Source organism: Brachyistius frenatus, unplaced genomic scaffold (genome assembly GCF_029030835.1).
Source record: "Brachyistius frenatus isolate BFR_SWC_R1_liver_20210118 unplaced genomic scaffold, ASM2903083v1 Contig_29, whole genome shotgun sequence".
NCBI lineage: Eukaryota > Metazoa > Chordata > Actinopteri > Embiotocidae > Brachyistius > Brachyistius frenatus.
Window position 1 is genome coordinate 1,613,573 of NW_027210628.1, and position 9,589 is coordinate 1,623,161.

At 41.0% G+C, this 9,589-nt stretch overlaps 1 protein-coding gene across 1 annotated transcript; it reads left to right on the plus strand.

Annotated features, from left to right (window-relative positions):
- Positions 1 to 1,057: 1,057 nt before the first annotated feature.
- On the plus strand, positions 1,058 to 4,337 carry loxl5a (lysyl oxidase-like 5a). Its single transcript, XM_069699335.1, has 8 exons — positions 1,058 to 1,199; positions 1,329 to 1,394; positions 2,046 to 2,154; positions 2,756 to 2,875; positions 3,514 to 3,670; positions 3,845 to 3,940; positions 4,090 to 4,182; positions 4,299 to 4,337. The coding sequence occupies exons 1-8, from the start codon at positions 1,058 to 1,060 to the stop codon at positions 4,335 to 4,337; spliced, it is 822 nt and encodes a 273-aa protein (XP_069555436.1).
- Positions 4,338 to 9,589: the final 5,252 nt, after the last annotated feature.

Consider the following 9,589-nt stretch of genomic DNA (forward strand, 5'->3'; position numbering starts at 1 on the left):
TCAGACAGACTGTTTAGAAATATTTGATGGTAACAAAGAGACTTTGACTCTTTTCCACTTTTAGATAAATAATGTCAGTTAACAGTAGCTAGAACTACGTATGAAGCCCATTGAGTTAATGGTGTTAACATGTTTTAACTGATAAGCTACATGTTGGAGTGAGTGTAGCTTCTCACTCTGCATGGGTGGAAAAAGTTGTAACTCACATTACAGACGCTTAAGTCCTCTCAGACCAAACCCTCTCGCCTGTGATGCTGTGCGCAACTGCGTGACGGAGTTGAGTGTATTCAAAACACCACCCATGTCACACTCAAATGTTTGTCGTTAATGTCTCAGTTTTTGAGCTCTTCAGGTAGAGACACCATCACACTGAGCCATGGAGAAGTTTGTCTTTGTGTTAATTTGCCTACTTGAAGCGCTGGTGTGTTTTGGTACCGGTCAGCACCATTTACGCGCACGTGTTGGACCGTGGAGACACCGGGTTCAGTGGGAGAATAACGGCCAGGTGTACAGTTTACTGAGCACTGGAACTCAATATCGTTTACCTGCGCAAACTAGACGACGTGCCCAACTTTTATTAACAACAAAAAATAGTTTAAACCAACTTAACCCTCCTGTTGCGCTCGGCAGATCCATCAGAACCAGATCTGGGGAAGTGGGGGACGCGAACGGGGGTCAACCTCCACAAAATGACCACAGTCAAATGGATACGTCGATTCTTGGTTCTGACGCGGGTCAGTATTTACTCGCCTCGGGGCGACCTGCTACACATACACATGTCCCTTCACGCCTCCAAACCACCGGTGAGGCTGTTGGATACCGTTCACTCCAGGCATCGTCTAACGGCAGCGCAGTCGCTTTCACCTCCATCCAAGAGATCTCCGGCAGCGGAGTCCCTCGAGGAGGCCGGAGTACACTTGGAAATGACGCTGGTGCACAACTGGCCGGGCCGTCCGTGGTGAGATTACCGAATTTTACGCATAGCCGAGTAGGCAGGCTAAGATCTGAGAGCTCTGATTCAACTGCTCGGTCACCTGCCACATCTGGATGGGTCACCATGGCTGAGGAAGGTGGGAATACACGTCGTATACCTCAGCAGACCAGTTCAGAGGACGCGCGTGGTGCGCCCAGTGTGCGCAGAGCGCACTCACTGACCAGAATCACACCAGAATTAGATGTGTCTCCCACAGCGCTCTCTAGTAACGCTGTAGATATACACTTTCCTCGGAGAAGACCGGATACAACAAGTACTGCGGACGTGAGTGACCCAAGAGATCCGCACAGTATTCATCATAGGAATTCTGTTTTCTATGATGTTTACGCACCAGACCGCAGGAATAGGATCACCGTGCGCCCTCCAGGAACCGGCTATGGCACCAGGTTCTTCCACAACGGTGAGGACGGCAAATGAGACAGACTATAAAGAGTATAAAAAGTACCTAGGAACAGACATGCATGTTGAACATAATCAAGAAGACATTCTTAACTGAATACACCCTAAAACCATTTGAATGATCAAATCAATCACAGCTCATTTTTGAAGCACTTAATGGAGTTTTGTAGAGGCAGAGATGCTCGTTTTCAAAATCTGCTTCTAATCTGCTTTTAATGGGAGTCAGCGTTAATGTCCCCCTATGACAAAACTAATGTCTGCAGTATGAGAGCCTCTGAGCAAAATCCAAATTAAATGGTTGATTGATAGACTTCTAGATAGTCATCAGTTGTTCGCCAGAAGGGTGGGAGAAATTACCTCTTTAAGTTATGACAGTATAAGTATCCAAAGTTCTCTAATCATGATTCTGCTCCAGTAGGTAGATTAAAAAGTGTTTAATATCAAATGTCGATATCAGAACTAAAATTACATGTTTAACAATGAATGATTTTATGAGTAAAAATTGTGTCTTATTATAAATTCTCTGTTTATAAACAATAATTAGATTAAATACTCTTCTGTATGGATACCGGTTTTGTTGTATCGTTGTTGATGATGATATATTGTTTGCCTGCATATTCAAATCTGACAAATCGGACTGTTTTTTTTACAGGTCTCCCAGACTTGGTTCCTGACCCTTACTACATACAAGCAGCTTCTTACATCCAGAGAGTGCAGATGTATGCACTCCGCTGTGCTGGTGAAGAGAACTGCCTTTCCAGGTGCACTGCTTTATTTGAAATTATACTGCATGTAAGATGTAGAGTCGGTCTAACTTAATTGACTGACATTTTGATATGCAGGTGTGATAAAAATGTGGCCCTCAGGCATAAAAATCACCAGATTGTATAAGTATTGTAACGAAAATGAAAAATAACCATTAGGAATCCTCTGATGCTGCCACGTTAGGATATGTGTTGGCCATTGTCCCATTTGGACGCTACAGCTGAGTGACAGAGCGTCTGGGCACAAACCTGGCAACTGCCTGAGATTCTCTCCTCTGATCTGAGCGGTCACTTTGCCAAGTAAAATAAACCCTGAAATGAAAGGCAAAGGATTTCTGAGGTGAGCGCAAAAACTACTGAGGTAAGACCAGAAACCACTTGGGCGGTAAATCACCGTTCTATCGACTGAGCAATAGAGGGAGTGTGTCTGTATGTGTGGAGGACAGTGTGACAGAAGGACAAAAAAGGTGGTAAAATGGTGCTTCAATCCCAGCTGTGCGCCCAGGGGTTATAGGTTGTCATCTCAGCTCATAGTAAAGGTTGTCTTGGCTCATTCCTTTCCTGCTTCCTTTTCCTTCAGGTCTGCGTATCATCCGAGTGTGAGTGACCTCGACTACAGAGTTCTGCTGCGGTTTCCACAGCGGGTGAAGAACCAGGGAACAGCTGACTTCCTCCCAGTGAAACCCAGACATGAGTGGGAATGGCACAGCTGTCACCAGTGAGTTCACTGTAACCATATATGTACACGAAGACACAACCCAGTCCCTGCATGATGTGTAGACACTAGTACCTGGTCAAATAGGAAAATAAGTCTTTAAAGAGTTACCAATATTACCTTTAGTATTAGTTTTTATTATTTTATTGGGATACTGAAATAAAGTATACTGTAGAAGTCTACCCTAGGGCATCATAAAGAGATATAAAATGTTCAACATTTTAAATTTACATAAGATATAACAATTAAAGTTACACTGAAATCATTAAACAATATGCCTTTAGACAGCAGCTGCTAAAGTCAGTTGAACACAATAATTAGCTTAAATCTTTTGTCCTAAATTGGTTATTGCTCAGCACCTGTTGGGAAAAACACATATAACTGATTTCCATGCACATTTCTGAACAGCTCATACTGTATTTTAAACAAAGTGGCCCAGGCAGCTCTGTTTTGGGCCAGTTACAGTTTGCTCACTTCCATAGATATAAGAAAATAAGTGATGTACACGTTTTTTAGGAACAGAAAGTGATACACACGAAATGCATTATCTTGCTATGTGAATACATTTTTCTTGAATCCGAGCTGAAAAAGACATTTGCAGTGAAGCTCTCGGTTGGGTCTGTGTCTCTCCCTCTTGCCAGACATTACCACAGTATGGAGGCCTTTAGTAACTATGACCTGTTGGACGTCTCCACTGAACAGAAGGTTGCCGAGGGACACAAAGCCAGTTTCTGTCTGGAGGACACGTCATGTGACCCGGGAGTGCGACGGCGCTTTGCCTGCACCGCTCACACACAAGTCAGTGTCCATCCATCCATCGTTTTCTTCATTCATCACTTCATTTATATTCCTTTGGTTGCTTTTTTTTGGTGTCCTTCCATGATTCAGTACTGATCTCTTCACACATAAAAATATAGGTTAACCTCTTCTTTGAGTTAATATATAGATAATATAACATTTGATTTTGCTTAGGGGCTCGGTCCTGGTTGCTATGATACGTATCACGCCAACATTGACTGCCAGTGGATCGACATCACTGATGTACCACCGGGAAACTACATACTCAAGGTGGAATTATAGAACTGAATTTTGAAGATAAATAATAATCAGATTGTAATAATGAATTCCAGCAGGATTCACTGCAGCATGTTTTGTTTTACATCATATTTAACTGCAATCAAACAAAATACTTCATGGCTATTTTGTCTGTTGTTCAGGTGACAGTGAATCCCTCTCAGCAAGTCCAGGAGTCTGACTTCTCCAACAACGAGGTGAGGTGCGACATCAGGTACACGGGAAGCTACGTCCAGGCAAGAAACTGCAGGATCACTGTGTAAGTCAGGACATGCAGCCATCTCATTTACTACAGCTGATATCAGAAGTAAAAATCAAAGCTCCTCCCTGATGTTTGTTCTTCGTTTCACAGGAGCTGAACGAGGACACAAACTTTAACACAGAAATGTAAACTTAGTGCCTTCTTGTTGCTCTTGATGTCCAGCTGCTACTCTGTTGTTCAGCTCTTTTACTGTTTGCTGCTATATATACATTGATCTTTGTATTTATGGCATATGATATATTGTAGCTGGCTTGATGTTCCAATTTCTTATTTATATGAATATTCATTTTCAGTGGATTGTTAAGCAATACGATACTATACTGTTAGCTGTATGTTAGCAAAGTATTCACAAATGTAAAGGAAATAAGGTGTTTAAATAACCTCAGTCTTTCTGTACGACTGAACTGGTGCATCTTTTAGTGAAAACAGTTATTATTTTCTCTTCTCATCTTAAATTTGTTAGTATTTTGTCATGATGGGGAAGATATCCTCTGTTTAATAATGAACAAATGCGTGTTGAAGTAAACAATGTGACAAGGCTGTTACAGTGTAAAAAAAAAAAAAGTTCATCCACGTATTTCTTGCAGAGTGACATGGACGATTTGGTACATTTCTGTGGATATTAACCAGCACAGATTTCTGGTCTTTTACATTCTACTGAAATGAGTTTTGACTGTCTGAAAGATGTTCTGAATTTTGGTTTTTATAATAAATTTAATTTGGATTTTTGAAAACAAAAGTAACATTGACAACTGATGCCTCACTTCAAACTACAAATGACCTCCTGACAGTTGGATGCTTCCACCAACCAGTCAGGTTGCAGTTGACATCCACATCTGTCCACATTCAGATAGTATGTAGTGAAGACTTTGAATGAATTTGGCCAATAAATATGATACTGATAGATCAAAAATATTGAAGCCATGACAGAAGTCAATGCACACATCTTGAACTTGACAGCACAGAAGATCTATATAATCACCAATTTATTATCTTATCAAATGTAAAATATGGTCACAGTCTCCCCTTCTGGTTTTTGCTATAATCAGAGTATGAATTCTGAAATTATGGCCACAAACATCTTTTGTGAGTTCACAGTGACCTTTGACCTTTCATCACCACAATTTAATCAGTTCATTCTTGAGTCCAAGTGGAGGTTTGTGAGGACAGGCAGATGCAGAACCCTAAAACATAATGCCTTCAGTCCCAGCTGTCACCATGCGGAGGCATGACAAATAATAACTAATCACATCTGATGGGATAATTTCAACAAATATTTAACAACATGAGATCATGCCAATGCCCACTGACAGCACAAGCTGATGTTAATTTGAGTCTGGAGTGGTACATTTCTTAAATGCTTGTGGAAGAACATACCTCATAGAAATACCTGAAATTATTCCACTTGACACATTTATGTCTCAGAAATAGCAGCGAAATAAATAAAGCGTCACACCATGAGCCTGTTGTTGCATATTTGTTGTGTTACAGCAGGTGACTGATTGGGAAAACATTTATTCACCTGGCAATAACTCCCCGTCAGCTGTCTGGAAATGTCTCGTTCTAGTCACACTGTGTCATTGGATTAAATGGGGACACTGTCTAGTGGATGCGTGGAAATGTATAAATAATCACCACAACTATTTTTTTTTAGAAACAATTCTTCCCTTTTTGCTCCTTTTTATTGGTTCTGTTCAACATCCAGAATAAATGCATTGCCTTATAGTCTTGTAATGTTAAAAATAGCAGAAATACAGAACCTTTGAAGGGTTTTTACTGAATTTGCCACATTTCTTTCCAACTCATTCTCCATGAACAACCAAGGAACTCTTAAGCAAAGTAAACCAGGGCTGTTGTGTCAAACTTAAACATGACCACTCTGGATTGATTAGTACCTCAACAGAAACCAGTTTATGGTCCTTGTTAAGTGGAGGATTTCAGCAGCTTAAAGCCCTGATGAAAAAAAAAGGAAGCAGTGTCAGGATGTTTGTGAGATGAATATGTGTTTTTTCCGCTGCTTCACAGATTCTCTTATTGTACCATAGCTGTTAGGCTGACTCACTATTTGTATTATTGCAACCTCAGGTCACAGCCAGTGACCAACTTCTCCACTCACTCACATCACGGTGAGAGTCTGTTTTCAACCACGAATTGTTTGTGCTGATGATTTCAATTTGTTATTTTTACACTTTCCAAGGCACCCAGATAATCAGAGGAATGTTTTAAAGTATTCTGCTGCATCCGCTGAAGAGATTATATGGATGCAAATATGCATCAGAAATGGGATGAAACTCTTACTGCATGCAACACATCCTGTAAATACACATCATCCTCTTATCCAAACATGGCTTCTCTGTTGAGCCCTCACCATCTTTGGCCAGGGAGCCCCGGAGGTGAACCACTGATGTGAACCTTGAGTGTGACAGAGGGTCAAGGCTGAGCCGCCCCAGGTGCTGTTTGCTCAGGGCAGGCCGACGTTGCTAAGCCTGCAGGGCGTGCAGGATGGTCCAAGTGGCTGGTCGCCCCTGCTGAAGATGGCGAGGGGAAGAGAAATTCCACAGATGCACTGACGGCCAGGAAAACCCGACTGCAAACTGCTGACATCAGCAGCTCATTCTTATCATGGGCCGGCTGTCTGCGAGACTGATCCCAAAGGACTGACTGTCTGAGACTCCCAGCCAACAAGGGTCAGAGCCAACAGGCTGGACTGCAGTGATGGGAGTCAGTTTGTTACTTGTACAGACACAAACTGCAAAACTGTCAATACAGACCAATAGTCCTCTTAAATTTATCTTCATATACACTAAAACATGTTTGAAAATGTTTTCTGTGTTCAGCAGTTTTACATAAGTCCATATTTTATGGTTGTTTGTTCGAGCACCTCACTGAAGCATTAACTGATACTGAGAGGCATCAAAACCAAGCTTGGTCTTAACAGACACAAATTTACTGCATAACGATATGGGTCTGTCTCCTCTCCATAGGAAATCGTTTCCACTCATTGCATTCTAATGGACGCAGACCTCAGGTTAATTATGAAACTTCTGGAGCAGCATACAGTCAAGGGGCGGCTGTGGCGGATTACTTACAATATAGTACAATACAATACATTACACAAGGAATAGAGCAATAACTCATGTCTACGCATCACAGAGGGGCTGAATCCATACAGAATAAAATGTGACCAAATTAATTATAAATTAAAGCAAGAACATTTTGTGGTAAATACTGCAATTAGCTTTCTTTTAAAACTGGTTAGAGAGTAGAGAGGATGGATTAGAGTGTAGCCTGCAGGTCTTTCCAAAACCAGGGGCCGTAATGAAATACAGTCTCTATCGGCACAAGTGGCTCCTTTGTGTGACTGTAATTTAAAACAGAGTTATGTTTGTCTCAACAATGTTTGTTCACAAAATGAGCACACAGTGAGGAACCTGCTGAGGGATAAAGATAGTAATTCAGAACATGGCAGTGTAATAATCTACATTAATATTCAGATGAATCGACATCAATCAGATTAAATTCAGCAGTGAATATGATACTCAGAAGTGCCATGAAACGATTGTCATTTGTCAACAGTGACTAATCAACGAGGGATGTCAAATTGCTATTTTAACTGGTTGATAGATTTTTTTTTTTCTGGCATTGATTTATATTTTGAGCTGAGAACAGATTGAAAAGTTGATTTTGTATCCACAGATTTGATTCAGCTCTGTAGCAGCTGTTCAAAGTTAATAAATGTGCCAAATTACATCTGATGTATACACAGTAGATGTACCATTGACTTATTGAAGTGTTGATCTTTGCTGCTTCCTACTGTTTGTGTAAAGTCTGGAATATGAGCTTGCATCATTAGTGAAATGATGTGACGCCAACTGGATGCTAATGTTATGTTTCTCTGTCTGTGGGCTGTGTTTACTTTTGAGGGAATTGTTTGTCCACAGCAAAGAGTTGATGCTATTTGTGCGAGCAGAGGGGGAAATGACTGAATATTTTCTGCTCCTGCTGGGAGTGTCTGAAGTCCTGAAAGAGGAAACAATGTTTACCTGGGCAGGATGAGGACTCTGGGAATCTGACCATTTACACATAATTACAGATTCAACAGCTCTCCTTGTTTGAAAAAGAAGAATATGCAACAAATGATCCTGGTACTTTTCCTCTTGGTGCTGCTCTGTAAATATCAAAATACTCAACAGGCTGTCTGAGTGAATGCATGATGTTTATTAATCCTGTTATTGTATTATTTTGGGGTTGGGAAGTGTGACTGGATGGGGAGTTAGCCCGGATGAGGAGGAGGAGGATGAGGAGGGTGAAGAGAGGGGCGAAGTGGGCTGACAGGTTATCCAGCTGAAACCCTCCAGTTATTTTTGGTGTGAACGTTGTTCTGAATGCTCGTGCTGTTTTACTGATTTTACACATGAGCGTCAGACAATGTTCGGGGTGTCTCCTCCCAACCAAACATGTGTTCATCCATCACGCCTGAGACAAAAACACACATAAATGCAGACCTGCAGGAGCAGACATGAGACTGCTGGTGTCTCCTGTTACACAAAATGTGAAATGGAGAAGAATATACATGGAGAGAATTTATTGTTGAAATATATTGCATGTTTTTCAGCAGGCCAGTGTGTGTTTTTGCAGAGATTGTCTGCAAGGATGACACTTGTACTCACGTTTGTCCCTCAGACCTGCATGCGGAGGCACAGGTTTCCAGAGCCTGTCAAGGTTTATCACAAGGTTACATCATAAATCAGAGCTTGGGATTTTAATTGTGTTTCACAAAAGCAAACTTGTGTTAAGTGTGCTTTAAGAAATCTTTAGTGATTCAAAGGCACTGAAAAATATTTGTTCCTTTCCTTTCTATATGTATTTTTCTCTACTGTAATTCAGAGATGAAATCTTATAATAAGACGTCAGCGACATGTGAATGCACATCATAAATTTAGCAGGACGTGATGTGCACTCTGCCCTCTCCTATTTACACCTTCAGTATGACAGCCTTAGTCAAACATCCCGGGCTACAGCCAGGCCGTAAGACAGAGACATGGATTAAACCAAACAGAATTAGATGCACAGACACTGCGTGGCTCTTCCAAAATGTCCATATAGTGTTTGTTTTCCGTTTTGATTTTCTCGGACATACTAGAAACAGATTTTATATTACATGGTTCTAACTACAGTTTCAGCAACCAGTAACAGCTGAGGGCTTTTAACTGTCACGGTCAGTTTGTTCAATTACGATGGAGATTAATCTATTAACATGTCAGTTTAAATTGTGGAGTAAAAAGTACTTGTTCCCAGACTACAATGGAGCAGAAAGTATTATATATGACGCAACAAAACTGTTCTTCAGTTAGTTACTTTGCGGCCACTAATGTTTATTG